The sequence below is a fragment of the Pan troglodytes genome, chromosome 16 (genome assembly GCF_028858775.2).
Source record: "Pan troglodytes isolate AG18354 chromosome 16, NHGRI_mPanTro3-v2.0_pri, whole genome shotgun sequence".
Lineage (NCBI taxonomy): Eukaryota > Metazoa > Chordata > Mammalia > Primates > Hominidae > Pan > Pan troglodytes.
This window is the reverse complement of record NC_072414.2, coordinates 40255782-40276454: the sequence shown is the minus strand read 5'-3', so window position 1 is coordinate 40276454 and position 20673 is coordinate 40255782. Positions and strand designations below refer to the sequence as shown.

The window sequence follows — 20673 nt, the reverse complement described above, 5'->3', positions numbered from 1 at the left end:
CACATTGTTATACATTATACAGTTATACATAGTTATACTATATATATATATATATATATATATATATATATATATATCACATTCACAGCATAATACATCCTAAGAGGGAAGAGAAAATGTTAAAAATTACTGAATAAAGCCTGTCATTATTTTGTGACTTCTGGAAGTGCTGGTTCCAGGAAGGGCTCATAGCTTAGTCCCTCAGTGCCCTGAGGGACTAAGAGCTGCTGAAGGTGGTTTTCTGGATTTCCATCAGAGACCTCTAGATGTGTCATGTTCTCAGCATGCTTATTATTCTCACAACTGGCATCAACTCTCAATGGCTAAATTAATGAGAAAGATACAGACTTACACTGTGGGATTTTTTTTTTTTTAATTAAAAGAGTTCTCTACAGTCATCCCTTTAAACTCTTTCAAACTACAAAGGAGAAACTGGGGACCCAGATGCGTTTGGAGACTGTTGCAAAGTCCTGCAGCTCCTTGATGGCAGAGCTGGGGCTAGAACCCAGGTGCAGTCTCTCCATTTAGTTCTCTTTTACATATGCTGTTCTAAGAGTGACTGCCATGAATTAGGAGGTTTGAATTCCCACAGAAAAAGCAACTGGACCCAGATTTCCTTCAGGCTCTTCTTTTCTTGGATGCCTTTACTGGTCAGAACAAAATAAGCATTATATGAGATAACGAAGCTCCCACTTAAGACTTGAGATGAGGCTTCTGTGGCACCTTCCTTTTGGAAAGCATTTGTGACAGAGGATAACAGGACTTGCTTGAAGACAGCGATCAGGAAAAATATGTGAATAATTTACTGACCAGATAACCAAGTAAACACGAGGCCTATCCTGGTGGCTTTGTCTTTAAGTCTATTGTGTCTCAGAGACACTTAAAGTTATTAAAATTAAAGCATTAAAGCAACAAACCTCTGAAATGACCTAACATGTGAGTGGCAAACTACTTACGCAATTTTTTCTTCTTCAATGCGGTTGATCTTCCCTCCCACATAGATTCTTAATTTACAGTCTTTCCATTTTTTTCTGAGAGTCAAGATATAGGGGATAAGAAGTGTTAACCCTGGAATAAAGAATAAATTATGACACAATGAGTATATCTAAATGGAAGGAAATGAATAGCTTTATATCTTTATTCATTCCCACATTGATAGCTCTTAATTAAGTTATAATCTTTGGAGAACACACAAATGTTATTCTTTAACCAGTATTGTTCCCATATACCTTCTCATGCAGTTTAAGTTTATCAAAATAGAAATTCTTGTCCCTAGTGTATTTTCTGAAAGTTTTTACCTCCATCATCAAACAACCACCAAACATCAATTGTGCCTTTTTCTTGTTTCTTTTTAAATTGAGTGCTGGCTTCCACCAGTTTCTGGTTGAACTCTCCCACATGCATCGACTGGCTTGTGTTAATGCTGCCATCTGAAACGAAAGAGGAATTGATGCATCTGTTTGCTTTTGAGGGCAGAAACAAAATAACTTTCCAATCAATCTAGTGATGAAAATAGAGAAAAGGTCACAGATTCATGTTTATTATACCTAAAATAAATAGCGACTCTATTCTTCAAAAGGCAGAGATAAAAGTCCAATCCCAGAATAATTGAGAACACCTTCAATAGTTAAATAAAATATTGACAGTCAATAAGTAAAACAGCTTTATAATAATAGTTTTTATTAAAAGACAATGGATTTTTTCAGACCTTTAGTAATCTGTCTCAGAGTGGAGTTATTATTTAGGCATGCAACAATGCTACTAGCCAGAATATCCCCATTTCCCGAAATCTCAGATATAAATCACCTTAATGATATTAATATTTTTGTATTTACTTAATATGTGGTAAGTGGTTTTCTAGAAATAAGCTATAGAATCAGAAATATCCGTTCATTAGGGAATTGATTCATGAAGCACTATTTTGGTTTAAGTTCCATTCAGGTCTGGTTTATAAAATTTGCCAGGGACCGTGTGCATCTTGAACTCTATGACTATTTAGTCTCTTAGTTGGCCTGGCTTACTCTCTGCTTTCTTTTCAAGGAATCTTGCGAAGCTAAAGGAAAGCCATTTGAGCTATTTGAATCTTTGTGAATTAGATGAAAAAAAAAAAAACCTTAGAAAATATGGAAATACAAAACATCTTTACTTGAGTTATAATTAAGGGTGTATATAAAATAGTTAAAAAATTTTTAAATGCGATTTCTACCCTAACATGGATACAGTGAAAGTGTACCAGGGAACTCGGCCAGTGTTGGAACTGGACCTGTTCCTGTTTGCCAAGAGGGGTTTATTTGCCACAGCGTACGTAGCACTTCTCATATCTGTGTCTTTGAAAGTCATGACTTTATTGCTGTGTTTCAAAGTGGTGGTGTCAGCCTGGTGCTTAGAGGAGGGCTGACAGCCTCTTCAGAGCTTCCTCTCTGATCTAAGAGGTTCTGAAGATGCTTTGTTTTATCTTTTGCTGTTTCCATGTTTAGGGTCTGTCAGTTCTGAAGCAATGATCTGATATTGTTTTTACATCCCTGGGACCGCTGAGGGAGAAAAATTTATTTACAAAATGGACCAAGCTCTGCCCTCACTGACAGACAAGTCAAAGCAGCCAGAGGCCTCCTGTTCACACTCAGGTACCTGGGGGCAGGATTGGTTCTCGTCTAGAACTCAAAAGAGTTGACAAGCAATGGAAGCCCAGAGTAGTGAATGGGCCCACTTTAGAGCTGTGTTTAAACTTCTAGGTATTAAAACAGTATATAACATTATTACTTTTCTTTTCTGAACAATTTGACATGTTGACTTTTGGAAGAGTATATTTTTGCCAAAACAAGTATTGTGATGCAGAAATAAGCTTCCAGAATAAATAACAAGTCCCGCTGTCATAATAAGGACATTAATGCTTCCCTCTCTCTAGTTGGAGCACATTATTGGGCTATGACTTTGGAATTTTCCATTATTTTCCAGACTGTACCACTTAATAGAGCAGATTTAATGGATTGTTAACTTTTTTCACAGTTAAACCAAATAATTAGAAAGAAAAGAAGATAATAGTTAGCATCCAGAACAGTCTTATTTAAATATTTTCACCCTAAAAGTCTTGATGTAGCTTCAAGTTGAATTCAAACACATCATTTATGTCATTTTAAGGTGGACTGTAAGGAGTAGGCCACGGCCCATGGGGTATCCCAGGAGCTCGACAGTAGCCAGAGTATTTGAAGTGGGGCAATATCTGGATTTCCCATCATTCTCTGTGGATATATAAAACTATTATATTACAGGTGAAATTTCGTCCTTGGGCTATAGTAGGAAAGCAAACAGACAAACGATTTACAGGGTAGGAGATGGCCTTGTTGAAGGGCCTCTTTAAAGGGTTGGCGCCAGTCAACCTAGACCAGAAGCTTGCTAAGTCTCCACTTGGATCCTGCTGTTTGACTTGGAGACCCTCCCAGAGAAACCATCTTTTCCTGGCCTCACACCAGTGTATGACTTCAGTAACTACAGGACATTCGTGCATAAACAAATGCCTGGTAACATTCTGATTTTTGACCAGCAGAGGTCACTGTGGACCTCATTAAACTCAAACCCATAGCGTTTCGGGAAGTAATTTTCAAAAAACCAAACGTTTGAATCATCTGTTTATAAAATGTGTAACAAGCTCTCCCAACCTCTGATCCTTTGTCCCAGGACTGCATACCATAAGTCCACATATAAGTGTAGCATTTAGATGAAATCTACAGGTAGTGAGTACCAATAAAGTTCTAAGTCGTGCATTCTGGTTTGTGATAAAGATGCTTTTGTTGAAATCAGCGTTCCAGCTGGATACCGTATTTGCATGTACTAGTCGTATTTCAGTTCCCTGAAATGTCTGAAAGGTAAGGGTGTCTGTGGATAAGACAGTTTGGGTATTGGCTCTTAAATTTCTATCCCCTTTCCATCTTAACTGAGAAACTTCTGTTTTATGGCATGCAATCTGCTTAAGCACTATTTGACTTCCAAACCAAATATTACATTTAAAAAATAATTTTTGACAGTAAGATGGTACAAAGTACTTAATGAGGTTGATAAATGACAATAGCTGCTACCGTTTATCCATACTACCTTCTGGAGAGAAACCTTTCAGTTCCTACCCACACTCAATGCTCCCAACATCTTAGATGCTGACTTCGGACTCTTCATAGATGCTCAAATAGTGACTCATCTTGTAAACTTTTTTGCAAATTTTAAAAAGTTCTTACCTTTTTTAGGCGTTGTCTTAGTAATGTTCAACTTGCCAGCTTTTTTAAACAAGCCTCGGATGCCTCCACTTTCCTCTTCACACTCAGTATCTTTGATAGTTGCTTCCAATGCTAGTCTCTCCTGTTCTAATCTCTCTAATTCCTCTGATGAAAGAAGACAAAATCACCTACTTAACTCAGAACTACAAAGTTTCTAGAAACAATCTTATAAACTTTTAATATTTAAAATGGTATGTATGTGATAAAATAATTGTTTATACATAGTAATTTTTTCTAAATGATTTTTATATATTATCTTTTAATACAAGTAATATATTTTGGTTGGGTGAGGTAGCTCATGCCTGTAATCTCAGCACTTTGGGAAGCCAAGATGGGTGTATCGTTTGAGCCCAGGAGTTTGAAACCAGACTTGGCAACATGGTGAAACTCCATCTCTATGAACGATACAAAAATCAGCTGGGTGTGGTGTGTAGTGCCAGCTACTTGGGAGGCCGAGGTGAGAGGATCACCTGAGCCTGGGAGGTAGAGGCTGCAGTGAGCCATGATCATGCCACTGCACTGCAGCCTGGGCAATAGAGTAAGATCGTGTCTCCAAAAGAAAAGAGAAAAAGTAATGTATCTTAGTAAATTGTATTCATAAAGTTGTCACAACTAGCTTAGAAAAACAGCTCTATGTGTTAAGTTATGATACATGAAGTTACTGCATTTTTATTTGTGAGGGCAAGAGAGGCTATTTAATGCCATCCTTATTCACTACCATGCGAAAACAAACAAACAGAAAATCTTTCACACTGTAAGCCACTGATTTACTGACCTAAGCTAGTGGGTCAGATGTTTTACAACTGGAAGTGACAAAATTACAGAAGTACACTGAGTATATATCAGCCACACAACAATGCTTCATGAATTGAAACATAAAACTAGACAGCAAGAATTAAGAAAAGATAACAAAATCTTACAATAAACTCTATAGGCTCTGGATACAAATTACAATGGAAAATATCCACCACCAATTCCTTTCAATAAGCAAAATAACTTTGTGGAGTGGGTGACCAAAGTCAAAGAAATAAAAGCTGAGGTTTCTGGGTGCCTGTCAGAGTTCAAATTGCTAAAAGGGGTCTTGTGACATGTTTTAGTCTGGAACAGGAGTCAAGCAGTGCAAAATTTCCTGCCCAAGGTTGAGACACACTATCCAAGCTTTGATGTTGTATCTGGCTGCCTTTTATCTTTTTTGGATTCCGATTGTGACGAAAATTTCCTAGCTGCTATGTAATGTGCTGGATCTCTCTTTGACCTCACCCTGCACTGAATCAGGGTAAATAAGACTTTCAAAGCAGTCATATGACAGTGCTACACTTAGGAGGCTTCTTGCTTCTTGCTTATACTGGGTGAGGTGGCACTCTTGTCAGATGCCCTCATCTTATTGCCTGCTGAGAACAGAGCCTTAGAAAATGAGCAATGCTCAGAGGAAAAGGATAGAAAACCTAGATTCAGTGTTACAAAACACTGGGAGAGCTTCTGTAAATGTCAACCCTTGGAGCCCATTGCGTTATCTATCTGTGAAGCAAAGCTATACAAACTCTAGATTTATCAATTATGTACTAACTAAATCTGTCAGGACAGTCACATCCCTAGACGATGCTGCTATTCAGCTACACAGAATTGTCTGGCCCCTTTCCAGGTCTTAGCAATTAATCTTTTGCGAGTGGCATGAGATTTAAGGTCAAATCACCCATGTGATTTCCCCAAAGCTTCAAAGGTTCTCAAGATCAGCAGCTATAGAAAATCTGAGAAATTAGACTGATGGTATTAAAGCTGAGACAGAAGTTGCTTACCCCTGACTTTTGAAAGGAGAAGACAAGCTGCATTGCACTGGGGGGTCACAACCAATTACAGCTCTGCTGCTGGCTTTATGTGACATTAGGCAAGTAATTTACTTTTTCTATGCCTCGGATTTCCCGTCTGTGAAATGGAAAACTGTAACCCTTTCCTTTTCCCACCCCCCAAGCTTTGCAAAAAGAATAAACAAAGTTTCTGCATAGTGTTTTGGAGGTCCTTAAAAAACAGAGCAAGAATGGCATTCTATAGGCAGTATATTTATGCAACTTTTGGAAATGGGCCTAGTCATGCAAAACAAATTGAGTATTTTGAGATGCCTGGGAGTTATTTTAGCAATTGCTATTTATTGCACACTCTTTGGGTGCCAGGGACTGTGTTGCATTTTATTCCTTTCTAAACAACTCTGAGATAATTACTACTATTATCATCTTCATTTTGTAGATGAAGAAACTAATAGGTTAAGTGAGTTGCCTGATATCACCCAGCAAGTTACAGGGTTCATATGCAAAGAGATCTGCATATGCTTCCCACCATGAAGACCTTCCTCCTGTGGCTTATTATTATTATTTCAGAGTTGTTTTATTACCTTCCTATGCTTTATCATCAGATAAACCTAAACACTCTCAGGCATATGGTGTAATGGGCTAAGTTAATCCCCCAAAATGATGGCCCATCTAACATGTCATTTTAAAAGGAGGACCCTAAAGATATGGTTCTATATGGAAGGCTGCACTAGAGCAGCAGCACGGGTACCCAGACTTTGTTGTCACTGTCCTGGATGACGGCACCCTAGCTGTTATTTTGTCTTCTGGGGTATTGCAGGGGCCACTTATGGGGTAACCTGCTCTTTGCAGTCCTCTGATGTGGCAACTGTAAGGGCTGCCCTGGGAGGGGATTCTTCTCTTTTCTTTTTTTGGGCAGGCTCCAGTGCGCCCTATGATTAGCCACTGGTTGCCATGCTCTTTGTCCTCTAGTTTGGACAAAGAGGGAAAGAAAGATAAATCCTCTTTTGTAATGGAGTCAGCGGGCTGAGTGAACTGGGAGTGATTCCAACAATTGCTTGAAGGTATGTGCACAGCCCATCCAGAACAGAGCAAGCTGCAAAATTGCAGGCCTGAGAGACAAAACCAAATTTTGCTCGAATGCTTTAGATGTAGCAGTTTCCTCAAAGATGATAGAGACAGAAGATTACAGACAGTATTTATTCTAAAGGCTAAAATCAGCTTGCTTTGCCATCTTGGATTTTCAGATCCATACCATGGTGTGATTCCCATTTGCATAGTGATTTTCGCAAGTTCTTATTCAAGTTAATTCTTAATTATTCACTTGGTAGGTGATCTAAGGCCTCCTTCTGTGCACTCCTTCCTTTTCGCATTTCAACACTAAACAGAAGTGATGTTTTGATTATCTGTTCTTCTGAATGATCTATCTGGTGTACTGCTTGCCTCTGTTTGCATGCAGGGAAATTAAGAGTAGACTTTGTCTAAACATTTTTGTCGACAGAAATACTGGCCAGATGACTTGCAAAGGCATACCATTAGCCACAAGGGGAGCCAGCCAAGAGAGTATGAATGAATGGATATAAGTTGATTTCCACTAGCCTGACAATAAAAATTACTTATTCTATCATCACCACCATCACGACTACATTTTTAATTTTCAGAAATTACAAAGCCCTTTCTACATAGTATCTCATTTGATACCAATACTGGGATGCATGCAGAGCTGGTATTATTTTCCCCATTTTACCAAAAAGGAAACTTGGGCTCAGAAAGTTCAAGTGATTTGTCCAAGGTAGCACAGCTAGTGACCCAAGTCTTCTGCTCCCAATTCTAGTGTTTATCCCTCTTCTCTCTTCTCCTTCAGTGATATGCCTTGATCGCAATAGCTGCCTGTTGAAGGAACACCCAGTTTGCATGTTTTCAAAAACCATACCCAAATTTCTCAATCAGAATCAATCTCCTCTATATTTCCGTAATACCTTGCTTAAACCTTTATTCCACTAACTACTATAACTGTGTGACTTGGATGTCTATCTTATTCACAATGGACTCCAGACTCCTGGAGGGCAGAACTTATGCCATTTTTCATCACCAACATTTATTGAGAGTTTACTGTATGCCAAGTACAATGCCAAACACTTTGCAGCCATCAAATTCTTTAATCCAAAACCACAAATCTGTGACGTAGGTACTATAATTATTCCCATTGGAAAATGCAAAAAGTGAAACACAGAGAGGATGGGTAACTTGACCAACATCACACAGACAAAAGATGTCAAATTTGGGATCCAAACCCAGGTCTGTCTATTCCAAACGCTATGCTTGGACCTCATGTTATCCCTCCCATGTTCTTCATGCTGCCACCCCTCCCGTTTATTACCTGGACCCATGTTTGCACCAACAGGCACTCAAGAATTGTATGTTGAAATAAATTAAAGAACAGATCAATGCTGTTCAATTCAGTTCAATAGTTTTGAAAGTACTGTCTTTATAAAAGAAGAAAAACAAGTGCAGAGTTGTGAAGAATGGGGGTGTGAGAAGTGTGTGTGTGTGTATGTGTGTGTGTGGTAAGTACAAAAGACAATGTTTGAAAGAAGTGCAGTTAATACCGTATACAAAGTTATATAAAAAAGGGGCAGATAGAGGACAGAAGGTGGGACCAGTGAGATAAGAGCCTGGGAAATGGAAGCATGAGAGGCAAGTGGGGAAGGAGAGGGGACTTTTCCCTGGAAAAAACCACCACCTGGAAATCCTTTAATGGTAACTACTGGGAATTTGAATACATTAGATAATTCTGTAGTATGTCATAGTTTATAAGGCCACATTGCTACTGAGAGATAGAGATAGAGATAGATAGACAGAGATCGAGATATAGAAATAGAGATATAGAGAGCATGCCTGCCCTTCTCTCTTTTCAAGATGTTTATAACTTCAACCTGAAGTTATGATGGTGGAAGAAAAAGCTTAGACCTGTAGGTTCTCTCAGTTGAGGGCAGGTTTCTAATCAATTTTGTCATCCACATCCCAAACAGTTTTCACAGTAATAACTAAGAGTGACTCTTGAGCCATACTGTCATGTAAATGCCAAAAGTACTTTGAATAGTAGTTACTGTATTTTCAAGTGCTTTATAAATCGATTATATGGTACCCAGTTGGAGTGACTATTTTTTGAAACTCAATTTACTTGTCAAGATTGCTTCAAATGTTATGTCCCCAGTCTTTTTTTTTTTTTTTTAAGATATCTTTTAGAAATAGGCAGAGGCCCTACAAATTACAATCTGCTTTGAATCTTAAGGATAGAGAGTCGTTAATTATCTGACACCAGAAGGGAGAGCAGGGAAACCCACTGGGGAATGGAATCCCTTCCCATTTTACAGCATCATTTTTCTTTATTAATTATTAAGTTGTAATTCTTTCCTTGGTCAATCAACTCAAAGCTGTAAATGCTCATATGAATCAATGTGCTGTACCCCAGGTGAAGTCTAGTTGAATTGAAGGCAGGAAGCAATCCTGCAGTGGTTGCCTTCTAATCAAGTAATTATTTTCTACACTGCCATCTGTCTTTATTTTGCTAAGCCACTTGATCAGACACAGCAGTATCCCCGTGCTCTGAGATGGTCACAAATCATGCTGTACTTACATGGAATACTTGACCACAATATATTGCAAATCATGTTCCATCACTTTATTTCTTACCAGTACAATTTTGACTCCTTGTTGTAGTTGGAAAACTTGCTAAATTCCTCTGGGAAGTGAGCAGTATGAAATATCATGGCTTTTTTGTGTGTGTTGTCAGGCAATAATTTATTAAGAGAAACTATCAGTCATCAGTATTGGATGAGTTGCTACAGTATACAAGTTACAATGTTATGAGCATCGATCTTATTTATATTAAAAGTTATTCTCACATAAGCCTGTGATACAATATAAAAATAATTGTCATTAGCTGGTAAATTATCTATAAAGCTGATTTCTATTCACTGCTTTATTAACTACAGTATATGGGCACTCTGAATTGCTAATATTTCCTTTAAATTATAATCTGTGATGACACTGTGGTGCCTGTGTTGGAAAAGCTATGATGACAATCATTAACATAGTATAATGCAATACTTAAGATTTATTAGGCCCTTATTAGGCCCTGAATTACAGCATAATATAATGAAATGCAAGTTTATTTCTTCCAATTCAAAATCTAATAAGAGGTTTGTGTCGTAAATTACATAAACCTCAAAACAATGCATGGAAATGTGGTGGAAAGTTAATTTCTATCATTATGTTGTTTTTCTGCATGTTCTTCATGTATTTGTGTAACATTGTTTTTCTTTGTTTACCCTAGATAGTTGGTACTTGTAATTATTTTATTAGCATCCAATTGCATTTTCCCTTTCTTGACTAAGAAGCAGAAATATTTCAAACATCAAAGTTTTTTTAAATAGGATACAACCCTTGGGAAATTAAAAGGGGATGCAGTTCACTGCCAGGATTATTTGAGAAATACTGCAAAACTTGGTTGCTGTATTGCTTTATAGAAGTAAATTGATGGTGCATCTTGGCAGATGGAACAATGAGGGGTGGGAGCAATGCTTTTCAGCTACATCACATCTTTCAGCTTGAAGAGATCAACATAACACACAAAGCAAATGTGTAATCTAAATACAAGTTATATTTTGCATTCTCATTTTTAGATGGAAACATTACAGCACAAAAGCCAGGAGAAAAAAATTAAAGTAAAACCTAGGAAATTCGCAACAGAACAGTTCTCTTAATACTAAGTTCTTGTAATTGCCCTCAAAGTCAGGTCTATGTTACCATAGACAGGCAGCCCCCTTGTTGGGTGTCTTTTTTTTTTTTTTTTTTTTTTTTATTATTATACTTTAAGTTTTAGGGTACATGTGCACATTGTGCAGGTTAGTTACATATGTATACATGTGCCATGCTGGTGCGCTGCACCCACTAACTCGTCATCTAGCATTAGGTATATCTCCCAATGCTATCCCTCCCCCCTCCCCCCTCCCCACCACAGTCCCCAGAGTATGATATTCCCCTTCCTGTGTCCATGTGATCTCATTGTTCAATTCCCACCTATGAGTGAGAATATGCGGTGTTTGGTTTTTTGTTCTTGCGATAGTTTACTGAGAATGATGGTTTCCAATTTCATCCATGTCCCTACAAAGGGTGTCTTAAGGAACACATAGAAACAGCTTTGCCTCATTCCCAGAGCTCAGATTTCACCATTGCCTCTCTTTATATGTCACCATCCTCTCTAGCTCCTCTTTTTCAAAGATAAAATAGGGGCTTCAAACAGATACAGGTTTGAATCCCAGCTGTACCAATGACTAGCCTTGTGAATCTTGGGTAAGCCCCCATTTTACCAGTTGTAAAATGGGGACAATGATAATACTCTCCTCATAGGGTAGCTGGGATGATAAATGCTATGTGTGAACAAGAAGCATAATAGATGGCACATAATAAGTGCTCAAATATTTTTTGTTGTTGTTGAGACGGAGTCTCGCTCTTTCGCCCAGGCTGGAGTGCAGTGGCGCGATCTCGGCTCACTGCAACCTCCGCCTCCCGGGTTCACGTAAGTGCTCAAATATTTTAACTATGTTGCTACTAAAGTATTAAGTTCTACTAGGAGGGAATATACATTAATAGTGAATACTCACTGAGTGGGAGTTAGTATTTCTGATCTGGAGATTTAAAATGTCCATAAAGAAGAAAAGGGGCATAAAAAGGAAGGCTAAAGGCACCAAGAGATAACCTTTTGTGCTACAGTTTTGCATAGGATGCACTCTCCTCGCAGTTTTATTTTTTAATGCTTCATTATCATAGAGTATACATAATCAGATAGTAGCTCTCTGTCTTATACAAACACTTGATCTCTAGTTTTTTCTTCGTCCTCCTCTTCTCCTACAACATACCAGAATGGTTGCATCAGAAAATTCACCTAATCTACTCATATTCTTTCCTGTTTTGATGTAGACAATAATGAACCAGCAAATAGAGTATGAATCGATCAGGCAATAGCCCTTAAGAATTCTTTTTTCTGTCTGCTGAACCTACTCTCAGAAATACCCTGATGCCGCTCCTGTACCTTGGAGACTTCATGCTGCCAGAGAAAACTGGACAACCACAACTGGGTTTTCACTGTTGTACACTGATCAGTTGTTGCTGATCTTTTTCATTCTCCATCATGACTTTTTAAAATGCTTACTAGTTTCTTCTCATTCTCAGTTAAACCATTCCTCTCTTGCTTTTAGAAGTAAACCATTGCTCCAGCTTAATAGAAAGAATTGAGACTATTGTGCATCATCTTCTTCAATTTACCACTCTACTCTCACAAATCCACATATCCCATCATCAATCCTTACCTCCTTTGCTCCAATTTTAGATGAAGTGGTTTTTTTAAATTTTTAAAAAAATTTTAATTTTTTTATGTTTCAGGCCAACTCTTCCATTCATGTCTTTCCCTCAATTTTCTGTTCCTCCTGGATCTTACTCCGTGGGTCGCCCCTTTCTTTGCCTACATCTTCAATTTTTTCACTCTCTTGTGCCATTTCCTCAGTCTGGAAACATGATTTGATCTCCCAGAGATCTATAGGTTCCCCACAGTAAGCCTGCTCAATCTCATTCCTCTTGTTACCATCCAAGCTTCTCAGAAGGGTTGGCTACATCCATATTCTCTGCTTGGTCATCTGATAGTCTCTCCTCAACCCACTGCAATCTCGATTCTGATAACCCTGCTTTACAGAAATTGCTCTCACTAGGATTACCTATGTCATGCCAATTCCATTTGATTCATGATCTTACTGTACATTTCTGCTGCATTTGGCAATGTTGATTATTCTCCCCATTTTGAGCACTGTACTCCCATGGTTTACCTGACCCCAGACTTCTGGTTTCTTCACCTTTCTGACTTCTCCTTCTCTTCTTTGGGGCCTTTTTCCTACACTTTCGAGTCCTTGGCTACATGCAGTCTTTGAGTTCTATTTTCTAGGGTGGTGGTTTCAATCCACATTAGCCATGATGTCTCCTGTATTAGTCCGCCCAGGCTGCCATAACAAGTGTCACAGACAGGGTGTCATAAACAATAAAAATTTATTTCCTCACAATTCTGGAGGCCGGAAGTCCAAGCTCAAGGCATCGGTAGGATTGATTTTATTCTGAGGCCTCATTCCTTGGCTTGAAGATAGCTGCCTTCTCACCATGTCTTCACATGATCACCCCTCAGTCTGTATCCTAATCTCTTCTTATAAGGACACCAGTAATATTGGATTAGGGCCCACCCAAATAACCTAATTTTACCTTAATTACCTCTTTAAAGACCCTGTCTCCAAATACAGTCACATTCCGAGGTCCTGGGGGTTAGCACTTCAACATATGAATTTGGTGGGGGAGACACAGTTCAGCCCATAACATCTCCTAAATCTGTATTTCCAGCTCAGATTTCTCTTTTATAATGAGGACTGTCTAACTGCCTATTAGACATTTCCCGTAGGATTTCCCAGAGGAGATTGTTTGAAATTGAGCCAGGTATCTCCTCATTAAACCTATACTTCCTCTTGCATTTCCCATTTCCATTGGCTCATCCAGTCAGCCAGGGAGTTTTTCTTTACTCCTCCCTTTCCCATATCCCACACATTCAATCAACTCCCAAACGCTGCTCTTCATACCTGCAAAATACTTTTCAATTCTGTTCTTTTCTCTCCATCCCTGCTGAGGCTGCCCTAGTTCAAGCTGTCAACTTGTCTTGTTTGATTATTGTAGAACTCTTTGATTTGTCTATTTCCATTCTAGTCCTGAGTCCATGCCCCATATAACCGAAAGAGCATGAGATCTAAAACCCAAGTTTGACCACCTTATTCCCTCATTTGAATCTCTCTGATGGTTCCTCATTACCTACAGAATGTGATCCATCTTTTTAATATGGCAAATGAGGCTTTTACAGTCTAGATCCTCCTTATAGTGGCAGCCCCATATTTTACTATTGTCGGCTTCCTACTTTTCAATTCAGTAACATGAATCTGCTTTTGGTTGTCTACATATTCCATTCCTCTCTATTCTCATGTCCTCCCCTTTACAAATGCTTTCCTCTTTGTCAGGAATGCATTCTCTAAACTGTCTCCTACTTTTCTCTCCCTCAACTTTGTCTGGTTAACTCCTACTCATCCAGTGCATCGCAAATCAAAGGTAATTTTTGCCAGAATGCCTTTTTGGAGTGAGTTAGGTGCCCCTTCTTTCTTTCCCATAATTCCTTATTTATACCTATTATAATGCTAATAATTGATCTACTTCCCTTACTAGGTTGTGTGTCTCTTGAGGGCACGACAGAATTTATTAATCTTGGTCTACCCAGCACCACTTGCACCTACACTATGCCTGGTACATAACAGGCACCAGAAAAGCATTGTTTTTTCTTAATGTTGTGTTGTAAGTGGACTCTGTCGTGAAGCTCAGCGGAAGAGGGAAATCATGAATTCATGTCTTGTGCTAATTTTTCAGTAAGTATATCAATATATTCTTTATTTCATACACAAAAGAGTATGTTTAAATTCTAAGACTAAGCAAGTATACCAAATTCTCTACAGGGAAAAAACAAAAAGTCACTCATCTGAATTAGTGTTTCTGCCTCTGACTTAGATTAGTGATTCACAGCATGATACATTCAGGCTCATTTCCATGTTAGCTACAAACCAGTTCATAGACTCTCAAAAGCAAAATACGTGTTTTTCCGAGGAAAGAATTAATCTTCATTTTCTGAAACATCTTGCAGAAATTAATTTGGCAGGTTATTTTACCGAAGGTGTTTATTTTCCTTGATGCTGGCTTTGTGGTTTTGTGATAAGAAAAATAATTGATGACTACCTTGAATTCCTCTATATTTCTGGTTAGCAGGGCAAAGGCTACTTGTCTTAGCATTGGAGAAAATACTGGGGGAACTATATGCACTACGAGTAGCACTAGAATGTAAGCTCCACTGTCAAGGAGTTTTGTCTATATTGTGCACTGCTGTATCCCATAACAATGTCAGGCACAAAGTAGGTGCTCAATAAATACTTGTTGGTTGAATAAAGAAAGTACATACCTTGCACCTGAAGAACCTGAGAGATGTCAAATCCTTGGCTGATTCTGACTATAACCACGCCAATCTCAAAATCAAATGCATCACTGAAAGAGGAAGCAAAGCAGTCAGCGTTTTAAATGGCTCTTTTAATCCTCAAGCTTTGGACTAGTATTACACTTGCTTCTAGGATTTTGATATAATGAAACTATTAAAATCCACCTAGAATATAGCCGAGAGCTGATGCATTTGTTTGTTTGTTCTTCCCCTATGCCTTTTTAAAGTATATTTTGGGTAGAGGTAACTAAATTATTCACTTTAGCCAATTTGTTCAAATAATACTATAAATCAGAATTTTGATTAAGAGCTTGTTGCATCTTTTAAAAATAATCGAATCTTTTATACAGTGAGCAAAACAATCACTGGTATATTTAGAACAGAGTTTACAGACTGCAAAGACTCTTTGAAATGATTAGCCACCACCCCCAACCTGGCCGCCTCCCAGAAGGACTCCTGTAACATTTCTGACATCAAGTTCATGGTTACAAATGTCTCCAGTTCCTCTATAGAATTTTCATAATTGACTCTAAACCGGTCATTTGGAGCAATGCTTTTTCATGGCAACTCTACATACTGGCTCTTGTGTTTTCTCTGTATTCAACCCAAAGGAATTAGATTACCTAGAAGAGAAATAAAGTCTGTCTTTCTTTTATCTCTGTTTGAAGAGATTAAAGTTTAAGAGATAAATGTTTTCTCTGGTGCTAAATATGGAAGCAAGTCAATTAATACTTTGAGTCATTTAAATTTTTTTCATTGGGAGGTCCTTTGTTTATACTTCTATGGATCTAAAACTTAATGACTTCTTGCCATTAGGTCATCCTACCCCAGAAACAATTGTCCCACCATATGCAAACGGTTTCCAATGGCCTAGGTAAGTCTGAATTTTCATTTGGTATACATAAGTTTGGTGCAATATGAATATCCACTCAAAATCCAAACCATAAGTAATCTTTACTTAACAGAATAGGTCTATTCTGGCACAAGCTGTCACAAAGTAAATTCCTCATAAACAAATCTTGTTTCTGATTGTCCTCAATTATAAAAAGTAGACAATGTGCTCCACAAAAAAATTTGGATTCTATGTTAGGTAGAATAATGCACCCTCAAAGTATCCTAATTCCTGGAACCTGTGAATGTACTTCCTTACATGGCAAAAGGGACTTGGCAGATGTGATTAGGTTAAGGACTTTGAGATGGGGAGATTATCCTAGATTACCTGGATGGGACAAGAGTAATCACAGGAGTACTTAAAAGTGAAATTAGGAGGCATAAAAGGAGGTCACAGTAATGTGGTGTGAGAGGAACTTGACCAGCCATCGCTGGCTTTGAAGATTGAGAAAGGCATTCCTGAGCCACACCCACATGAGGGGAGCTTCTGGAAGCTGGAAAAGGCAAGGTCAGAAATTTATCCTAGAGCCTCCGGAAGGGAACGCAGCCTGGCCCACACGTGCCAGACTAATCGACAGAACTGTAAGATAATCAAGTGTAGGTTTTTTTTTTTTTTTTGACAGTCTGGCTCTGCCACCCAGGCTGGAGCACAGTGGTGTGATATTGGCTCATTGCAACCTCCGTCTCCCAGGTTCAAGCAATTCTGCCTCAACCTGCTGAGTAGCTGGAATTACAGGTGTGCACCACCACGCCAGGCTAATTTTTGTATTTTTAGTAGAGGTTGGGTTTCATCATCTTGACCAGGTTTGTCTCAAACTCGAGACCTCAAGTGATCTGCCCACCTTGGCCTCCCAAAGTGCTGGGATTATAGGCATGAGCCACTGCGCCCAGCCTAAAGTATTGTTTTAAGCCACTAAATTTTGAGGTAATTTGTTATTGGCAGCCATTGAAAACTAATATATACAAATTCTAATTAAAATTAAACCATACTTGGCTGGGCAAGATGGCTCATGTCTGTAATCCAAACACTCTGGGAGGCCAAGGCGGTGGATCACCTGAGGTCAGGAGTTCAAGACTAACCTGGCCAACATGGTGAAACCCCATCTCTACTAAAAAATATAAAAATTAGCTGGGCATGGTGGTGTGCACCTGTAGTCCTGGTTACTTGGTAGGCTGAGACAGGAGAGTCGCTTGAACCTGGGAGCTGGAGGTTGCAGTGAGCCAAGATTGTGCCACTGCACTTCAGCCTGGGCAACAGAGCGAGACTCTGTCTTAAAAAACAAACAAACAAACAAACAAACAAACAAAAAACTAAACCATACTTAAGAATATTACAGACATTTAAAATCTTTTATTCAAAGAAAAATGGTAAAATACTATAGTCTTATAATAATAGCCCTGTGTTAACAATAATACTGTGATTTAAGTCATAAAGCCACAAAAATTGGAAAGGGAAATGTAATATGGATACATGATTGTCATTATTAGCCCCATTGCTGTGCTAGAAAAGTCATTTAACTTTACCAGTCCAGCTAGATTTTATACTAGTACAAATCTGGGTCACCCTAATATTGAACTTTATTACCAAGGAGATCTATTATTAATTTGTCATAAAAGCCAGAGGCCTCCTTGGTTCAATATTACTGGGTTTGATTATTTTGCTCCCTTTGGATTTCTAGAATGTTTGGGATGGTAGAGAGGTTGGAAGACAGTCCAAGGTAATTCTATATCAAATAATGGACTATTTCATTGAAGATTTACACGTTACTTCCTATTTGCTCTTTCCCCCCCCCTCCATCCCTTTTGTTCCCCAAGGTGAAGATGAAATTTTACTGAAGAATCTGGGTAACAGAGGACAGATCTGGCCAATTTCCAAGAATGTCTGATCAGCAACTGACTATGATTCTAAATATATCAAAATACTATTTGCTGAGGCTGGTAAAATTCTGATCCCAATCACCTGGTTTAGCCTTAACTTACTGAACTTATAACACCAGCAGGAGCCAGATGACAGTACGTGGCCCCAGGCTTTATATGTTTGGGAAACACAATGCACTTAATATATAGGTTCCTCACATTAGAAGGACTGTTGAGTGAATTTCTGTTTGTTCAGTAATGCCTGTACGTTCAGAAGATAAAAGTTATTTTCGTATGCTTCCTTTCGGTAGAACTAAGAGTGCTTTTGTTAATACGTTGCATAAATCTGCTGAATATAATGATAAATGTTATGATTATAATAACAAGGGGTAGAAGAAATAGCCTGCTTTAAGAAGTGTTAAGCGTATACTTGTTTTCCTTGGGTAGGATGAACTTTGAAGTGCAGCTGTATCTCTCAGGGTATGTCATGTACCCTGTAGTCTGAAATCAAAGTGCAGCCAGATCCCAGACACAGGAAACCTTCCATTTCCAGAGATGTTGACACAAAAGATGGCTTTTGGGCATAGCTAACATTGCTGCTCTGGAGTCTGATTAAGTATTTTCAAGCCTAGAAGAAATGCTCAATTTTCTTTTCTTTTTTTTCTTGAGGCAGAGTTTTAATCTTGTTGCCCAGGCTGGAGTGCAGTGGCGCAATCTCAGCTCACTGCAACCTTCACCTCCCAGGTTCAAGTAATTCTCCTGCCTCAGCCTCCCAAGTAGGCGCCCACCACCATGCCCAGCTAATTTTTGTATTTTTAGTAGAGACGGGGTTTCACCATGTTGGCCAGGCTGGTCTGGAACTCCTGACCTCAGGTAATCCACCCGCCTCGGCCTCCCAAAATGCTGGGATTACAGGGGTGAGCCACCATGCCTGGTTGAAAGGCTCAACTTTCTACAGTGTTTCTCTCTGTATATGTAGAATTTGTTTTCTCTTATTCAAAGGAAGAAACCAAGCCAGGTAATACTTGAAGTATATATGTATACTCCAAATATTACATATTATATACTCCAAGTATTATGTGTGTGTGTGTATATATAATATATACTCTAAGTATTATATATTATATACTCCAAAACTCTGTGTGTGTGTGTGTATATATATATGTGTATGTATATATATATGTGTGTATATATATACACACACACACACACACAGTTTTGGAGTATATAATATATAATACTTAGAGTGTATATATATATATACACACACACATACACACATAAGTATTATATATTATATACTCCAAAATTGTGTGTATGTGTATATATATAAATAATATATATATACTTGGAATATATAATATATATATAAAATACTTTGGAGTATGTAATATATAATATATATAGTATAAAATATATAATACTTGTTTTGGAGTATATAATATATAGAGAAAGCATAGCGTTATAGTCTTGAGTTTCAACTTCGAATTTGGATAGTCCTGGGTTGGAATTCCAGCTCTGTCACTAAATGCTGAGATTTTTCAGCATGCTACTTAATTTTTAATGTCTTTGTCTCCACTTGTAGAATGGGAAAAAATATTAGTACTTCCTTCGAAATCATATGAGAATTAAATGAGATAATACATGTTAAAGACATTAGCCTGTGGCCTGCTAGTCCTTTAAGTTCTATCATTATTACTTATATCCTAAGTCTCCTCAAATATTTAGCTATTAGAGGTTATGTACCACCGGAAACTCACATTCTGTGCACAAGCCAATGATGCTCCACCTGGTAGCAGAAGCACCTGGAATATGGGAGCCTCTTAGCAGAGGGAGATATAGGGCTCTGGGACAGTGAACGAATTATCAGAGGCTCAGAAGAAGACAATGACTGAATTGGAGACACCAGCCAACCCAAGATTCCAGGTGTTTTGAAAGAAAAATTTCTCCTTGCTTAGCTGTGCTTTACTTTTAATCTTGTAAATAGATTTTAAGGTTGTAACTCTAAACATTTACTTTTTTCTCTGACACTGGTGTTTCTCTCACCCTGCCTCCTCTGACACTCTGATTCCCTCAAACTCTATTATTGGTGGTGTTTTTTTCACCTTGGAAAATAAGTCAGAGTACCAGGGGAATGTACTCTTCTCAGGCAATTTAATCTGACACAACAGTGTTATGTGCAGTACAAGTTATGTACTGCCCTGCTTAGTGCTTTATAAACAAGAACACGTCTTGAAAGCCATCACTTACTGTATGATTCCCACGTAGTTCTCAATCTCTGTCAAGGGAGCTTTCCTCCAGTTTTTCTTATATCCAATCACCAGAGTGTTTGGTTTCATTCTTCCTAAGCCTGAGGCCTAAACAGAGGACATAAAAACGTGGGCAATCCTTACCGTACTGGGAAACTACCATCACAAATGAAAAATAATGTCTAAAGGAGCACTGAAGTAATGTTCTGAAGATTCTGAAGATTAGATTACATTTTAGTGCATGTCCTTCATGCCCGTACCCAAGCATAAAATGGAAAGATTAATTCTAAATCATCCCAGCTATAAATGGATTTTAGATGACAGAAATGTAGCTTTTCTAAATTAGCAGTCATTTGCATTTCTTCTGACACAGTCATTAAAATGGTTCAATAATTTAAAATCAAGTGAGGGTCAGCTTAACTGTTGGTATGCATGTTGTAACTTAGTGGTTCAAAGCTCATTTCCACCTGTTATATCCATAATGTCAT

The 20673-nt window shown here is 38.3% G+C and overlaps 1 protein-coding gene across 5 annotated transcripts in view; it reads right to left on the bottom strand.

Moving 5' to 3' along the window:
* Positions 1–20673, bottom strand: part of SLC12A1 (solute carrier family 12 member 1) — a 97737-nt gene that overhangs the window by 14343 nt on the left and 62721 nt on the right. For all 5 annotated transcript variants that reach the window (XM_009428977.4, XM_009428980.4, XM_016927024.3 and 2 more), the window contains 5 exons: positions 20187–20293; positions 15156–15238; positions 4227–4370; positions 1299–1430; positions 957–1068 (listed from right to left, as the gene is read on the bottom strand). In XM_009428977.4, coding sequence (XP_009427252.3) covers positions 957–1068; positions 1299–1430; positions 4227–4370; positions 15156–15238; positions 20187–20293 — 578 coding nt within the window. The remainder of the gene's footprint in view (positions 1–956; positions 1069–1298; positions 1431–4226; positions 4371–15155; positions 15239–20186; positions 20294–20673) is intronic.